The sequence below is a fragment of the Saimiri boliviensis genome, chromosome 6, assembly GCF_048565385.1.
Source record: "Saimiri boliviensis isolate mSaiBol1 chromosome 6, mSaiBol1.pri, whole genome shotgun sequence".
NCBI lineage: Eukaryota > Metazoa > Chordata > Mammalia > Primates > Cebidae > Saimiri > Saimiri boliviensis.
In genome coordinates, this window is record NC_133454.1 from 69,838,868 (window position 1) to 69,857,424 (window position 18,557).

General features: G+C 39.5%; 1 protein-coding gene across 3 annotated transcripts in view; it reads right to left on the bottom strand.

Moving 5' to 3' along the window:
• UVRAG (UV radiation resistance associated) overlaps nt 1–18,557 on the bottom strand; it is a 302,584-nt gene that overhangs the window by 245,369 nt on the left and 38,658 nt on the right. For all 3 annotated transcript variants that reach the window (XM_074400911.1, XM_010334331.3, XM_003923486.4), the window contains exons 2-3: nt 17,066–17,183; nt 12,174–12,208 (exon numbers count right to left, since the gene is read on the bottom strand). In XM_074400911.1, the coding sequence (XP_074257012.1) occupies nt 12,174–12,208; nt 17,066–17,183 (153 nt within the window). The remainder of the gene's footprint in view (nt 1–12,173; nt 12,209–17,065; nt 17,184–18,557) is intronic.

The window sequence follows — 18,557 nt, forward strand, 5'->3', positions numbered from 1 at the left end:
ACACAGAAGCTGAGTCTTCTTGTCTAGGGTCACTTAGTAAAAACAGTATCAGAATTTGAATCTAAGTCTCTAGATTTGTCTCATGTTCATTTTGTGTGTTTGTTTTGTTTTCCTATCAATTACAAAAGACAGAATTTAGAACAAAGGAGACCTAAAGGGAATGTCAATGATTTCCTTATTTTAGATCTCACAGCCAGAGGCAGAAACAGGAAGAAAGAACTCTGCCCTCTGCCTATGCCCTATTCTCTGGGAGAAAGGAACTGGGAAGATAACATAGGTTTCACTCTTGCTCCTGCTGCTCCATCACCAGACTCTACAGCTGACTAGGGCTGAGACAAAACAAGTGACTAAACATAATAGCAAAGCCTAGACCACTACTACAAGAATGAAGCATTCGTTACAGATTAGCTAAGAAGGAACTGGCCCTTCGCTAGTTCAGCCAACTGTCCACCCAGGACGCTGAGAAACCTGTAGCTAGGAATATTGGGGAAAAGCCTTTGAGCCTGCAGCCTGAGGATGCGCTTGCTCCCCTGAACTGAGTATCCTTTACCAATTCTACTTTAAATGAATAACAGCAATCATCTGTGAGCCATTAACTACATGCTGAGCATTATACCTGATTTAATTTAACATGAACGACAGGACACATACAAAATGAGGGCTTCCTCTAGTTTACATATCCTAGGAAGGTAAGCACTAAAAGGGACCTTTGAATTTGCCTAGTCCAACTCAAATTCTGAAATGAGGAAGTTGAGAGCCTCTGGCTGGAGCCCCTCCCTGCCTCTAATGCCACCCATTCCTTTTCTGGTTAACATTTCTCTGACCACTAGGTTTCAGTTCAAACATTTCTTCCTCAGAGAGGCCTTCCCGGTTCTCCTCAACTGTCAGCCTTCTTTGCCTGCCACCCACTGCGAGGATGGGGCTATTTTGCCATTGTTTTCCCAAGCAGATAATACAGTTACCTGGCGACACAGTTTATTGGCTGAATAAACAACAACAACAACAACAAAAAACACCTATTCCTGGCACTTTGCTGCAAGAAGACCTAATCACTTTGGGGTTGAAAACATTAAATTTAAGGCCAAGACCAGAAAGCATAGCTTAAGATTCATTTGGAAAAAGTGATTCACTTTCTCACCTAATATGAATCATGCTTTATAAACAGAGAATAAAAACGATTTTACTCATTTTTACTCCTGGTATAATTATTACAAGAAAGGGGGAACAATGAGAGCTGTGTGTTCACTGATATCCCTGAGACTGGCTGCCGCTCCTCCATGCTCCCACAGGAACCTGTGAGTGGTTAACTTTCTTATGGCACCTGGCATGACGTATCACATCACCATCACTGATTTTTTGCCTGAGTTCCCCTCCAGAACGTGAGCTCCTCAAAGGCAGGGATTTCTACCAGTGTATTTATCCTCTACAATATCCAGCACCGTTACCAAGGGTTCAGTTTGCCAGGTACTATATTACTCATTTGACTATATATTCTTACTTAATCTTCACGAAACTCAAGAGTCCTATGAAACAGACAGCATTATCCCAATTTTTCAGGAGAAGCTGATTATAAGAATTATGAAGTCACTTGTCTAAGGTCATATGGTTGGTTGTATCTGGAACAGGAAAACAAAGTCAATACCTGACACTGCCTTTAAAGACATGGGAGCATTAGGTCACTTTTGCATATGAGGAAGGCCATGCTGTGGGGATTGCCCAAAGTAAGAATAATGGGGCCTTACGTCCCAGGCAGCCCCTGAAGGTCAAGTATAATATAGTCATTAATGTTCCTCAGGATAACCTTGAGTTGTGCAGAAGAGGTTAAATAATCTTCCAGTATTTAAGAAAGGGTAGAGGAAGGAAACCCATTAAAAGGTAATATGGATATGAAAAACGCAAATGGTAACATTTTCCTAAACTGGAATTCAGCAGACCACTAACTCCATTTATCCTTGAGTAGTCAAAAAGAGCATGAAAAAGGACTTCTTAACTATCAAGGTAGATCAAATATATCCCATAAACTTTTTTAAAAAGCTTCCAATGCTTATCCAGGATTTGTTTATTCTTTAATTTATTTATTTTATTTTAAAAAGAGATGGGGTCTCGCTATGTTGCCCAGGCTGGAGTGCAGTGGCTATTCACAGGCGCGATCCCACTACTGATCAGCACGGAAGTTTTGACCTGCTCCGTTTCTGACCTGGGCCAGTTTACCCCTCCTTAGGCCACCTGGTAGTCCCCTGCTCCCGAGAGGTCACCATACTGATGCCAAACTTAGTGCAGACACTTGATTGGCATAGCACACTACAGCCCAGAACTCCTGGACTCAAGCAACCCTCCAGCCTCAGCCTCCTGAGTAGCTGGGACTACAGGCATGTGCCACCATACCCAGCAGATTTGTTTATTCTTAACTGGCATGATTTTCCAGAACAAGTGCTCCACAAAAAAAGAATATCTCAACAGCCAATAATATAAACACTTGAAAAGTGCTCCACTACAGTAGTCTATGAGGAAGTGTAAACTAAAACCACAACATAATACCATAATCCCACCAGAATGGATAAAATTTAAAAGATGGATGCTTGGGAAAATTATTTGGCAATATCTACTAAAGCGGAACATAACCTACAACCCAGCACGTAATTCCGCTTCTAAGTACATACCTCAGAGAAATGCACACATGTGTTCAGCATAGGATATGTTCATTAGAATTAGTGAACTGCTACATACAACATAAACAAATCTCACAAATATGCTGAGCAAAAAAGCAGATGCAGTCCAGGTGCAGTGCCTCATGCCGGTAATCCCAGCACTCTGGGAGGCCGAGATGGGTGGATCACTTGAGGTCAGGAGTTCAAGACCAATCTGGCCAATATGGTGAAACCCTGTCTCTACTAAAAATACAAAAAAAAAAAAAGGTACCCTGGAATGGTGGTGCACACTTGTAATCCCAGCTACTTGGGAGGCTGAGGTGGAAAAATCGCTTACACCTCGGGGGCGGAGGTTAGAGTGTTACAGTGAGCCAAGATCTCGCCACTGCATTCCAGCCTGGGCAACCAGAGTGAGACTCTATCTCAAAAAATAAAAAGGGCTAGGCCAGGCGTGGTGACTCACGCCTGTAATGTCAGCAATTTGGGAGGCCATGGCAGGTGGATCACCTGAGGTAAGGAGTTTGAGACCAATCTGGCCAACATGGTGAAACCCTGTCTCAACTAAAAATACAAAAATTAGCCAACATGATGGTGGGTGCCTGTAATCCCAGCTACTTGGGAGGCTGAAGTGGGAGAATCACTTGAACCTGGGAGGCAGAGGTTGCAGTGAGCCGAGATCGCACCATTGCACTCCAGCCTGGGCAACAAAGCAAGACTCCATCTCAAAAAAAAAAAAAGGGCTTATGCCATCAGGCTTATGCCAAAGGGCTTCTACCTGGTTCAAAACCAGGCAGAAGTAAGCTATGGTGTTAGACATCAGAAGAGAGGTTCTCTCTGGGAAACGGTACTGATTGAAAAGCAAGAGATGATCGTGTTTCTTGATCTGGTTACACTGATCTGTTCCTTTTGAAAAGTCATAAGACTATTATTTGTGCATTTTCTATATGTATGCTATATCCCAGAAAAAAAGTAATGGAACTATTTTTTAGAAGACCCAACAAGGGAAAAAGTAGGAGGTAGCCCACAGAAATAAATCAAATGAAGCCATCTCTTCTTGATGTATGTCCTAAAGCCTAAACCTTCCTGGTCTTCAAATTATACCACCTTAAAAGGTAGCCATTTACTCCCCTTTGTGTAAGATCACCTTTCAATAAAAGTAAATGTATTCGAAAATATGAAGTAGCAAAATTTCCTCTTACTATTGGAGTGATAAAGAATCAGAAAAAGCATGAAATAAGACCTCCTTCCAAAGTGAAAAAATAAGATTTAGTGAATGTATCTGAAGGGACATTAACGCATGGCAAGGAAGAGGGGACAGATACTCTTGCGGGCTATTGTATGAAACATTCTTAAGTGCTTCATTCAAAATCAAACACCTCTGGAGGAGAGGGAAGTTTTTTGAAGTTATTTTGTGTAGTTGAATAGATGACCTGGGTGTTCTTTCTAAGCCAATGAAACACTAATACAGCAGAGCTATTGTCACTCTTCTCATTACAAAGACGTTCCTTTATACTATTACAAAATAGTTGCCAGACCATGAGCAATAATTTCTAAGTTGGTACATTCAGATACAGGCAGATACAGCCTGCCACACATTCAAAGATTTTATAGCCAACTATTTTTACTCTATAGGCTCAGACGGCTTTTTAATTTATATTTAACCTATACATACTGGCTCAATTTCTAGATGGAACAAATTAATCAAGTACTAATATCATCCAGGGACCTATACCACCATATTCACTGAAAGTACAATAGCAGAATATCAGGATATTTATAACTCTGAAAAGTTCACTGTCTACTACGTACCCACAAGAGGACCTAAAATCATTATTACTATAGGGTTGCTTGGCAACAAATGTATGGTTACAAGAATACAACCAAGAACTCATAAAAGGTGTTCTAACTTTCTGAAACATATAACATATCTCCCTGGAATATCTGACACTGATACTCTGATTTTATCACTAGTCATAGCACAATAAACTCTCTTCCCTTGTCTCATTCACTTTTATTCAGACTTCCTTTCTAATTTCTCAATTTAGAAATTGTTAGAAACCTTTCCTGACTCCTCTCTCCAAACTAAAATAAATAACACTTTTACATGTTTTCATGGCATTCTATTCTTCCCTGGTACCATATATAATTCCATGTGTTGACTATCTCTGTCTCCCTTCAAATCGTGTAGTTAACCAGACAGAAATTGGAAACCCTTGACAATGATGCACTTTAACAGAAAGTAACATAATCTGACATAAGCTACACACAGAGATTAAATGTTAATGCATTCAATTATAACTCAACTGAAACAAAGTTGGTTGGAAAATCACTCAGACTAGTAACTCATGAAAAGTATTCATACTATTTAGCCAGTTTTTTCCCCAAAGATTTAAAAACAGCTCAGTCATAGTCTCAACATAAGTTTATAGTTCTGATAAATTAATGTCACATGCTTTCCCTACAAACAAGTTCTAGAACTTGTTTATTTAATGATGAAGGATTTCATTGACCTCTATTAGACCTCTAGCAGACTCAATCAGTGGAAGGAAGTGGGATAAGGGAGGCTGTGAAACAGCAGGGCTCTGGAACACTGGTTTTACCAGTTACTAGTTGTGCGACCTAGATCATATTCCTCAGCCTGCTGAACCTGGTCCCTCAGCTGTAAAACAAGCATATCTCTTAGCTTGGAATGTTGTTACAGGGATAAGCAATAATGTTATGGCACACCCAACAAACATGCTACTTAAATCATAGGTGCGTACTTATAATTGATACCTCTTCTTTATTTAAAAAATCCATGTACAGAGAAATTTCAAAACAAATTAGCTATCAGTATTCTTACTCCCACCATGAAATTTTTAATATTCTAATAAAAGTTAAAAACTCCTTTCTGGGAAAATACCCAATGATCAGATTAACTTTATAAGTGTTAAAGGCAGATGTGGGTTCATCACATAATTAATCTCTACTTTATTTATTTATTTATTCATTTACAAACAATAGAAGTTTATTTTCTCAGTTCTGGAGGTTGGGAAGTCCAAGATCAAGGCACCAGCGAAGTACAGTGTCTAGTGAGGGCCTGGTCTCTGCTTCCAAGATGGTGCCTTGAATGCTGGCTCCTCTGGAGGGGACAAATGCTATGTTATGCAGCAGAAGGAACAGATAACCCCCACACACAAGCGCTTTTACAAGGCACTAATCTCATTCATGAGGACTTGCCATTATGACTTAATAACTCCTTAAAGGCCCTACCTCGTAATATTATCATCTTGGTGATTAAGTTTTAACAAATGAGTTTTGGTAATCTCCGCTTTTATAAACATGAAAAAAACAACTTTAGAGAATTTAGTCACTTCCATTGTTATTGCTTCAATAATCTTAGTTATTAATTAACCCAATGACCCTTCAATAATATCAAGGATCTAACCTCTCCCTGAACTGAAGAAGAGATTACTTGGAGGGCGCGGCTCGCTGAAGCCAGGGACATTAACACCGAACTATGAATTGTTCTATGCTAAATATATCATGAATAAGGTGAGGGTCCTGGTCTACCAGATACGCCCCATTTTACATTACTTGCAATGCTAAGCCTTCCAAAATCTCATTCTCATGCTCCTTAGCCCTTGACCATCATCTCCTATTGCTCCAGGCTATTCTCTCTGCTGCCCTGATCCTCAATTCCCTTGCACCTGTCTCTCTGTCATATGCCTAGCAAAACTTCAAACCACCTCTGCTCACTGCACTCCAGCCTTACTAACTTCTTAGCCATTCCTTGAACACCTCAAGTACACTCCTGTTTCTGTACTTTCCTGTTTCTTGTCCTGGAACAGTATTCCTGAAATAGCTATATAGCTTGTTCCCTCCCTTCTGTCAGGTGTCTGCTCAAGTGATACCTCCTATGTGACTGCTGCAGAAAAACCGCAATCGCCCCCGGCAGGTACTCCCTTATTCTGCTTCAGTGTACTTCATTCTCTTTATTTCCATCCAACATAGTCCCACTTACCAGTTCTAACATGCATGTTTTTTCACACTGTAAGATGAATTCTGATTTTAGAAATAGTAAAATCAATAAAGTCCTACAATCTTTGACCACCAGGTGGCAGTCATCCAGTGTCACTGTATACCTGCACACCCTTTAAAGTAGCTCTCTTTGAGATTAAGTCAGGCTCAATGTTGGCCCTACATGCGCCAAGTTTAATTGCTTTTTAAAATATTTCTCTTAATTTATATTGAAACAAAAAATTATCAACAACTTAAATTCAAAAGATTGTTTTTAAAAATCAAGTGTTCACACTGGGCGCAGTGGCTCAAGCCTGTAATCCCAGCACTTTGGGAGGCAGAGGCAGGTGGATCACGAGGTCGAGAGATCGAGACCAACCTGGTCAACATGGTGAAACCCCGTCTCTACTAAAAATACAAAAAATTAGCTGGGTATGGTGGCACGTGCCTGTAATCCCAGCTACTCAGGAGGCTGAGGCAGGAGAATTGCCTGAACCCAGGAGGCGGAGGTTGCGGTGAGCCGAGATCGCACCATTGCACTCCAGCCAGGGTAACAAGAGCAAAACCCCGTCTCAAAAAAAAAAAAAAAAAAAATCAAGTGTTCACAACAATGCAAACAGAACTCTCGCAGACTAGAGGTAAGAGTATAAATCAAACAGTAATTTCGGAAAATTGTTTGGCTTCTTTAGCTGACCAAATGCATATTTCTAGCAATTCCATTCCCAGAAATATACTCAACAGAAATGCATCCATACATTTACCAAAAGACATACAGGATAGTATCTATAGCAGCACTATTCATATTAGCTCAAAACTAGAACATAACCAAATGCCTATCAACAGAAAAAATGAGTTAATTCTGTGATCTCACAAAAAGGAATACTATAGGACTAACAAACCACAAATATATCCCACAAAATAAATGAATCTTACTATATAAAGTTGAAACACGGCAACTGGACACAAAAGAGTGCATACTACATGATTTCATTTCTATAAAGCTCAAAAACAGGTAAAAATCAATCTACGGTGTTAAAAGTCCAAGTAGCAGTGACTGAAGAGGGTATGAGAGGGCTTCTCAGGGGCTGAAAATATTCTATTTGTTGATGTGGATGCTGGTTATACAGGTTTATTCAGTTTGAGAAAATTCAAGATGATGTATACTTATGATCTATAAACTCTTTTTATAATCTATAAACTCTTTTATAAATGTCAAACTTCAATAAAAAGTATTAAGATTTTGTGTAGGCAGAAAGCACAGAAACAGAGCAGTGAGTCATGAATTTGGTATTAGAGATGCAAATATATGTCAGTGGAGAAATGACTTCAACCTCTTTAAAGAACTTAAGGAAGTAAATAGTTTCCTGCTGATAGGATTCCTTATCAGAGGTCAATAATGCACCCAAAGGAAGGCAAAATTGCTAAATATCTTGAAATGGATTGAAGAAACTCACAGTAAAATTGAATCACAACTCCTAAGACTACTGCCCAGGTCCTAAGTTCAGTTTAATTAGAGTGTTTAACTATTTTTTGTAAATGTAAAATAACAGTGAGTCTTACAGCTGGCAACTTAGATTTGGATACATATATATGTGTTATACCAAACTTACTTGTTTGCCAAGTCAAAGCAAATCACGATATAATGACTGTGGAGATTTCAAACATGAAGCACATGAGGTCCCTGCTTTCTGAAGTTTATTATTACATATCAAAGAAGCTAAGACAAGACCACCATACAAAGAGCTATTATATGGATTTAGAATGAGACTAGAGATATAAAAAAAAGGGACAAAGTTTTTTATTTAGTTTCTTTTCCCCCCACTGTGTCACCCAGGCTAGAGTACAGTGATGCGATCATAGTTCACCACAATCTCTAATTCCTGGGCTCAAGGGATCCTCTTGCCTCAGCCTCCCGACTAGCAGGGACTACAGGTATGCACCACCATGCCCAGTTAATTTTATTATTATTTTTATTATTTATTTAATTTTCTTTTTTAGAGATGGGAGTCTCATCACCTTGCCCAGGCTGATCTCAAACTCCTGGACTTACATGATCCTCCTGCCTCAGCCTCCCAAAGTACTGGGAGACAGGTGTGAGCCACCATACTTAGCTTGAAATAATTTTTTTCCAAGACAGGGTCTCGCTCTGTCACCCAAGCTGGAGTGGCACAATCTTGGCTGACTGAAACCTCCACCTCCCAGCCTTAAGTAATCCTCTTGCCTCAGCCTCTCAAGTAATTGGGACTACAGGCAAGCACCACCAAGCCCAGGTAATTTACGCATTTATTGGTAGAGATGGGATTTTGCCATGTTGCCCAGGTTGGTCTTGAACTCCTAGGCTAAAGCAATCCACCCACCTCAGTCTCCCAAACTGCTGGGATTATAGGCATGAGCAATGCACTGGGCCCAAAATTACTTTTAAAGAAAGAAAAAGGGGAAATTTCTTCCTTCTAATGATTATAAGAAAGCCTTCTGGCTGAGCACAGTGGCTTACGCCTTTAATCCCAGCACTCTGAGAGGCCAAGTCAGGCAGATCACCTGAGGTCAGAAGTTTGAGACCAGCCAAGCCTGGGTACCAACATGGCAAAACCTTGTCTCTACTGAAAATACAAAAATTAGCCAGGCGTGATGGCAGTCGCCTGTAGTCCCAGCTACTCAGGAGGCTGAGAATCATTTGAACCTGGGAGGCAGAGGTTGCACAGGTAGAGCCAAAATCACACCACTGCACTCCAGTCTGGGCAGCAAGAGTGAGATTCTGTCTCAAAAAAAATAAAAAAGAAAAGAAAAAGAAAAAGAAAGCTTTTCAGAAGCATCTAGAACTGTGCTGTCTAATATGATATCTGCTAGCCAAATGTGGCTATTTAAATTAAAATCAAACAAAATTTAAAATTCAGTTCTGAAGTAGGACTGAACCACGTTTCAAATGCTCAATGGCCACAAGTGGCCAGTGGCAATTGTACTGAACAACACATAGAACATTACCATCCCTGTAGAAAGTTTTGTTGGACAGGTGATCTGGACTATTCAGGAGTTAGAAACAGGCACAGTGTAGGGGCACAAGAACATTTTATCTAATCTTTGGGGGAAAACACTCTTTTTAATCTTGAGTCCATTTTTCGATGTCTCCTTTGACATCAGAGTGATGAAACCAAGCCACTCTGGTCTAAGAACCAAGCTCACGATATAAACTAAGAACAACAATCTATATCTTAAAGTTACATGAGTGAAAAAGATTACATACAAGCTCGTCAAAGTCCAACCTTAGTTCACCAGAGTGAAAATTTACCCAAAGCCTTAGTTAGAAATAAAATATTCAAATCTTTGCCTAATCCTTTAGCATCTAATTGAAGATCTGTAGTTTCAGAATATAACTTCAAAATCAATAAATATACTTACGGAAGAATTCATTTATTCAAGAAACATTTGCAGAGCATCTTCTATGCACCAAGCATAATGGTAACAAATAGATACAAACACACTTAAATCACTAACTCTATTCAGTAAATAACACAATAGCTTAATAATTGCAAAAATCATAAACAGGGAAGAAACCAACCAATTCTGCTATCTGTTGGCCTGGCAGTGATTCTTCGAAGACAGCAAGAAGGGCAGTAACAACATGCCATCTCTGGTATATTCTCTGAGGGTTGTTGACTCCTTAGCTTTTTGCTAAGCAAAAAGAGCTCCCTCAGAAAAAAAAAGAGTTAAGCAGGGCTGTCATGGTGGCTCATGCCTATAATCCCAGCACTTTGGGAGGCCAAGGTAGGCAGATTGCTTGAGGTCAGGAGTTCAAGACCAGACTGGGAAACATGGTGAAACCCTGTCTCTGCAAAAAATACAAAAATTAGTTAGGCATGGTAGCTCATGCCTGCAGTCCCAGCTCCTTGGGAGCCTGAGGCGAGAGGATCACCTGAACCCAGGAGGTGGGTGTGAACTGAGATCATCCTACTGCACTCCAACCTGGGTGACAGAGACAAACCCTGTCTCAAAAAAAAAAAAAAAGTTAATTAGGTTCATAGAACCTATATTAAGATAAAAAAGAAATAACAAGAAAAAAAAGAATACTTGCCAAAATATCAAAGAATACTTTTAAAAGGAACATGAAAACATTAATATTTGTCAAACAATTACCCAATAGAAATACACTGGGAACTAAGGGGATATAAAGATATATAGTCTGTGACCTCCACCTCCAGGAGTTTTTATCTACTTTGTGAGACAGAATGTTCGTGAATGATCACAATGCTAGCAAACATTGTTTGTGGTGCACTCAGAAAACAAATACAGTATAAAGTATGAGTTGAAAGGGACCCAGAAGTCTTTTAGTCCAATCCTCTCCCTTGTCTTGAATCTATTCTACAATATTCTTTGGATTCAGTATTCTGCCTAAGTGCACTAAGGATGAAGGTATCATGACCACACAAATAATTCCAAAGCAATTGAAGATGGAGGCCAAAAGGAGTTGAAGACAGGAGTTAACATTCAGAGATAAAACAGGGTCATGATAAGAAATAAAAAGAAAACAAAAGAAAAAAAGATTAAAAATAAAAACAAAGAAAAAAAACAAAACAGGGTCATGAAAAAGCATGACTAGGGAAAAGGGAACTACTCTGGATGAGATAATCATAGAAGGTCTTGCAGAAAAGATGGTATTGGACCATTGAAATGATACTTTCATTAACATAAAGCTCTACTTTGTTTTCGACACAGCCTAATAAATTGAGACATTTATGCAAATATCGAGGGTACACATTATCAAAAGCAGGATACTTACAACTTTCCAACCGAGCAATGCCACTGCCAAAAAACAAGTAGGAGTATCCTATACAAAAGCCCTAAGCATAAAATTCTTAAGAACTGTATCTAGGCTGGGCGCGGTGGCTCAAGCCTGTAATCCCAGCACTTTGGGAGGCCGAGGCGGGTGGATCACGAGGTCGAGAGATCGAGACCATCCTGGTCAACATGGTGAAACCCCATCTCTACTAAAAATACAAAAAATTAGCTGGGCATGGTGGCGCGTGCCTGTAATCCCAGCTACTCAGGAGGCTGAGGCAGGAGAATTGCCTGAACCCAGGAGGCGGAGGTTGCGGTAAGCCGAGATCGCGCCATTGCACTCCAGCCTGGGTAACAAGAGCGAAACTCCATCTCAAAAAAAAAAAAAAAAAAAGAACTGTATCTAAATTAAGATATTTATTATGACATATGGCCAGTGAAATGGTCAGAAATATCTTTATAGTAAATGAAAGTGAGAAAATTATAGAATTTGAGTTTATACCATTTGAAGTTCTTAAGAGAAAAATCAGTTCATTCAGTAAATATTTATCAATACCTACTACATGCCAGTCATGTTCGAAGCACTAGCGATACAGCAATGAACAAAACAGTGATGATTTAACAATTGAGCAGATCTGCTAAGTATTTTAAAACCAGAGCTGAACCTCAATTTATTTTACATTTCTGCATTTTCTGAAAACAGAAAAAAGTGTATATATTTAGTCACATGTACCTGTCAGAAAGCAAACTTACCAAGGAATTCTTAATCACTTCACTTCTATAAAATTCTGGAAAAGAAAAAAAAAAAAAACGATAAGTGATATAAAAGAAAATAAGCCCATTAACAAACCCTTAATCCTCTAAATTTTTAAACATATATTCCAGTAAAACATTTAAAATATTTTCAAGGGATTATTCTCTCTACATCTTTATCAAAAAAAAAAAAAAAAAAAAAGTAAGAAGTAAATGAAAGTGTTTCAAAGGGAATAAAACACTTACTTTAACCTTCTTCACTTCTGTAAGGGCAGTTAAAACCTTTCAGATTTATTTTAGTGACAATGCCTTACTGGCTCCTTTTTCCTCCAAATCTAGTTTGAGCCCTTAAAAACCCCAACTTTTTTCCTTCCCCACTTCCACCCTCACAACTGAATCCATCTGCTCTGTTTTTCCTCAAACATCTCTAATGATTACCTATTGTGGTACTATGGAGTGAATACTGATCTAGGTTACCTAGTTGCTAGCGTTTTAACCAAAACTAGCAACTAGATAACCTAAGCCCAACTTCTACCTCTGTCACTAACATTTTGCCTCTTTAATTCTCTTGGGCTCATTATTGCTCTAAGACAACTTAGAGAATTAAACTGATAATTGAAGGTCCTCAGTAAACATTAAAATTTCATGATTCTACAACTTTCATGTATGTTGGAAAATGTTACAAAACTCAAGGATGCAATCGAAATCTGTCAGAAGTTCAGCCATTCCCAAAAACCTTCCAATATTCCCTCTGCTAACCCTACCCAAGTCACCTCTATGTTGCTCTTATGGCCAACATGGTGAAACTCCATCTCTACTAAAAATACAAAAATTAGCTGGGCATGGTGGCAGGTGCCTGTAATCCCAGCTACTTGGGAGGCTGAAGCAGAAGTACTTGTGGCACGATCTCAGCTCACTGCAACCTCCACCTCCCAGGTTCAAGCAATTCTCCTGCGTCAGCCTCTCTAGTAGCTGAGACTACAGGGGTCTGCCACCATGCTTGGGTAATTTTTGGGTTTTACCACATTGGCCAGGCTGGTCACAAATTCCTGACCTCAAGTGATCCGCCCCCTCAGCCACCCAAAGTGCTGTGATTATAGGCATGAGCCATCGAGCCCAGCCCAATTTTTGTATTTTTAGTAGAGATGGGGCTTAGTCATGTTGGCCAGGCTGGTCTTGAACTCCAGACCCCAAATGATCCACCTACCTCAGCCTCCCAAAGTGCTGGGATTATAGTCATAAACCACCACACCCAGCCTAAATTTTCAAAAAGATATAATCCAAGACCTACTTCCACATGAAAGGGACCATTAGATACAAATATTTCTCTATGTAGCCATGCTAAGACCTAAAGAAACACAGCAATCACAGATTGCAGAGCATGGTTTCAATGGCACGTTTTGGCTGTTCTGCAGCATTCCATTCAGTCAACAAATGCTTCGTTAGTGCCTCATCCATACTCACAACAGGAAAAGTATAAACTTTAAGGTACACTGCAAAACTATTTTTCACCTAACAGATTGGCAAAAATTCAAAATCTTGCACAGGCTTGCTGGTAAAGCTGTGGGGAGAAGCACTCACACATAAAACAACTCCCACAGAGGGCAATTCACATCCTCTTTGTCATAGCAATTCCACTTTGTGAAATTTACCCTACCAATATACTGCCACTCACACAAAACAATTTGTTTATAAAGTTATTCAATGCAATACTGTGCATATGGCAAAAAACTAGAACAACCTAAGGGTCCACCAATAGGAGCCAGTTAAATAAATTATGGCGTATCTATTCAATGCAAAACTATGCAGGAAAAAAAAAAAAAAAAAAACAGGGATGCTGTCTATAAATCAATATGGAGAAAACTCTAAGACAGTAAGTGAAAAATGCAAGGTATAGAAACATAAATAGTATGGCACATTTTGTGTAAAAAAAAGAGGAGAGAAAGGAATAAGAATATTTGTATGTCGGGCGTGGTGGCTCAAGCCTGTAATCCCAGCACTTTGGGAGGCTGAGGCGGGTGGATCACGAGGTACAAGAGATCGAGACCATCCTGGTCAACATGGTGAAACCCCATCTCTACTAAAAATACAAAAAAGTAGCTGGGCATGGTGGCACATGCCTGTAATCCGAGCTACTCAGGAGGCTGAGGCAGGAGAATTGCCTGAACCCAGGAGGCGGAGGTTGCGGTGAGCTGAGATCGTGCCATTGCACTCCAGCCTGGGTAACAAGAGCGAAACTCCGTCTCAAAAAAAAAAAAGAATATTTGTATTTGTACTTGTATTTGCAGAAGGAATCTCAGTAAAGACAAACAAGAAATGAGTAACAGTGGTTATCAGGGTGGGGTAGAAAACTAGGGTGATGGAAGGCAGGTGAAAGAGAGGCTTTAATATAAACCTTTATATCTTTACATATGTATTTTTTTAACTATTAAAAAATTAAATTAAAAAGACAAAAATATTTGAGGACCTAGTATGTGTCAAGCCTGGTTCTGCATATTGGGGACAGAGAAATGAGCAAAAGTGACCTAAAAATCTCTGCCTTCATAGAGCTTACATTCTAATGGAAAGAGACATACAATAATCAAATAATTAAACATATAGTATGTCAAGTGATCTTAAGTACCATGGAGAAAAATAAAGCACAAAAGACAGAGGAAAATAATCACAATTTATAAAAGGGTTAGTCAGTGATCAAGGACACTTTATCTGAGAAACATTTGGAATAAAGACCTGCAATTCAGAAGAAGCAGAATTGAAAGGAAAAAAAAATGGCCAGGCAGGGTGGCTCACGCTTGTAATCCCAGCACTTTGGGAGGCTGAGGTAGGCAGATCACGAGGTCAAGGGATCGAGACCATCCTGGCCAACATGGTGAAACCCCATCTCTACTAAAAATACAAAAATTAGGTGGGTGTGATGGCGCACACCTGTAGTTCAAGCTGAAGCAGAAGAACCACTTGAACTCAGAAGGTGAAGGTTGCAGTGAGCTGGGACTGTGCCACTGCACTCCAGCCTGGGCAACAGAGCAAGACTCTGTCTCAAAAAAAAAGGGAAAAACGAAAGATCTGCAAGAAGCTGGAAGCACTAGTCATGTGAATATGTAAAGGAAAAATATCCAAGTCAAAGAAACAGCAAATGCAGAGGTTTTTAAGTTAGTTAAAACCAATGCACTCAAGCAACAGCTACAACGTCAGCTGGCTGGAACACAGACAGCTGGAAGAGTAGGAGAAGATGAGTTCGGAGAGGTAACCAAGAATCATATCATGAAGGCCTTCTAGAAAACCATAAGGAGTTTAGCTTTTACTCTGAATGAGATGGGAAGCCACAGGGGGGGTTTGAGGAGAGAAATAAAGGGATCGAACTTTCATTTTAATAAAAGTTGAGAACAGACTGAGGGAGTTGCATGAGCAGATAAACCTGTTAAACGTCTACTTCCAGAATGCAGGCAAAAGATGACTGTGGTTTGAGGATAGTAAGAAGTGATCAGGTTATGAATATATTTTGATAGTAAAAGCCAGAAGTATATACTGAAAGACTGGATATGGAATGTAAGAGAAACAGGACAATCTAGGATAATTTCAAAGTTTTTGGCCAACGAAATAGAGTTGCCATTTTCTGATATAAGGAAGAATACAGGAAGTGGATCCCAGCTGGAACATCAGAAGCTCAATTTTGAACATACCAAGTTTGTCACCTACTAGGCTCCAAATGGAGTTGTAGAGTAGGCAACTGAATTATAGGGGTATGAGTTCAGAAGAAAGGTCAACAGGTGACATTTAAAACCGTAAGACCTGAGCCAGGCTTGGTGGCTCCTGCCTGTAACCCCAGCACTTAGGGAAACCAAGGCAGGTGGATGGCTTGATCCTAGAAGTTTGAGATCAGCCTGGGCAACATGGCAAAACTCAGCTCTACAAACAATAAAAAAAGTTAGCTGGGCATGGTGGTGTGTGCCTGTAGTTCCAGCTACTTGGGAGGCTGAGTGGGAAGAATCACCTGAGCCCAGAAGGTTGAGGCTACAGTGAGCTATGATTCTGCACTCCAGCCTGGTTGACAGAGTGAGACTCTGTCTCAAAAAATAAATAAAAGTAAATAAATAAAACTTTGAGACTTGAATAAGATCACCAAATTAGGTAATAAAGAATTTCACTTATAGAATAATCTACAGTACAATATATAAAACTGAATTAGAAAAAACTATGCCATTCTTCTGAAAATGATCCCATATATACAGGAAGTTACAGACACGAGAAGATAAAAACTAGTCCCCTATTTTATCATAATAGTAAAGAAAAGAAATTTACTATATTTTCTTTTTTTTTTTTTTTTTTGAGATGGAGTTTCGCTCTTGTTACCCCGGCTGGAGTGCAATGGCGCAATCTTGGCTCACCGCAACCTCCGCCTCCTGGGTTCAAGCAATTCTCCTGCCTCAGCCTCCCGAAGAGCTGAGACTACAGGCATGCACCACCATGCCCAGCTAATTTTTGTATTTTTAGTAGAGTCGAGGTTTCACCTTGTTGACTAGGATGGTCTCGATTTCTTGACCTCGTGATCCACCCACCTCAGCCTCCCAAAGTGCTGGGATTACAGGCTTGAGCCACCGCACCCGGCCTATATTTTCATAAAAGTAAAATTACTACAGGATACTGGATTCAATCTACTTGAAATGCTACCTACTAGACCGTTAATAACTAACATTCATAAAGGAATGAGAAAGTTATCAATGTAAGCCTCGGTTATCTGAAATAACTATCCAGTCGCCATGTTTCTTTAGTATACATCCCAACTACTCGTGAGATATTTTCAGACAGGATAACAATTTAGCTTTCTAAGAAGCAGTAACAGCAGGAGGCACTGAGAGTCAATCTGCAGGTAGCAAGTCCACAGATTCCCTTACCTTTATAAATCTTTTCAGTACTACACAAGTGAAGTGTAAAGTAGGTATCAAGGAGCTGATGGCCATTTCTATTAACAATGTTCCGGGCAGCAATGTTCCGAAGATGTCGAAGACGCCGCTGAAAAACAACAACAAAAAGAGAGGGCATTCAGCCTTTTTCACCTATAAAACTTTCTGAAAGTTGCAGTTTAAAAATGAAATGTAATAGGTTGTCTCAGCCATTTATTTATTGAGCCAGAAATCATAATCCAGTCTCTTATTTATGCCTTGGCATTCCCTCTGTCAAACAGAAATGACAACCATTTAAAAGGTGAGTGGAGAAAGAAGTGACAACAGACATGAAATATTTCTGAAAAGCACTGTGAGTACTACATACCTGCATAATAGCATTAGTATTTCCTGGAACATAAACTAAGTAGTAATTTGCTTTTTTCCACAGAAGGATTCTGATAGACATGTAGAATCCATCTCATACCAAGAGATAATCAAAGATTAACACATACACTCACCCCTGATGCTAGTTCAGTCTAGATGCCAGATCATCTATACAAGCAGGAAAAGAGGCCAAAGTCAAAAAATAAAAATAGTGACTCACTGGTCATTCTATCCAGCCAGTAAAACAACTGCTGTGAGCTTCAATTCAATTCTCATTTCACCAGTAATCAACCAGGTCTCAATTTCCTAACCAGGCCTTTTTCCTAACAACTTCTCCAACCAGACTCTTTAGTGATTTGAAATGCCAAGTTTGGAAATGCAAAAGCTTCATAAGCAATAGTAGAAATCAACAAAAATACAAGATAAGATTAAGGGATAGCCAAATCAACTCTTATATCAAAAAGAGAATGTTGGCAATGCTCGAGTCTGGGCACAGCAGATTCATCCCCAAAAGCTAGCTCCCTCTGTCCGACAATTATCCTCAGAGACTTAAAAACAGAAACCAAGTGCTCAGCTCACACTTAAAATATGCTTACAGCTCTCCCTCAGGCTGAAAGCCAGTCTGCTCTCCTGAGGTAAGTCTACTTTCCATTACATGCACAGTCAACCAGAAGAGCCCAGGTCTTTTTCCCATGTACATACCAATCCAATCCTTTCACCCAATCTAGAGATTAAGATTCTTCGAGAGAGAAGGTTATTGTCTCATAAATTTGTTTAATCTTCTAAGTATCAAAAGTCTCGAATGTATTTACAAAAGTTTCCTGGGCTTACTCTAAAAGGCTCATTTTTCCACAATCTGCAATGGTTTCCATTTCACACTCTGGATTATAGCAACCATTTTCTCCTGCTACACACTTTGCATTAGCCCCTTCAGTCAAAACTTTAACAACAGGAACCACTAATTATCTATATATAATAATCACATCTATTTTGCCGTAAGATTACAATCCTTTATTGCTACAGAGCACAGAGAAATAAACTGTTCTTCAACTAAGAGAATAACTTTATGACACATTCAATTATCATGGAATTGACTGCCTTACAAAGCAGTGTACAG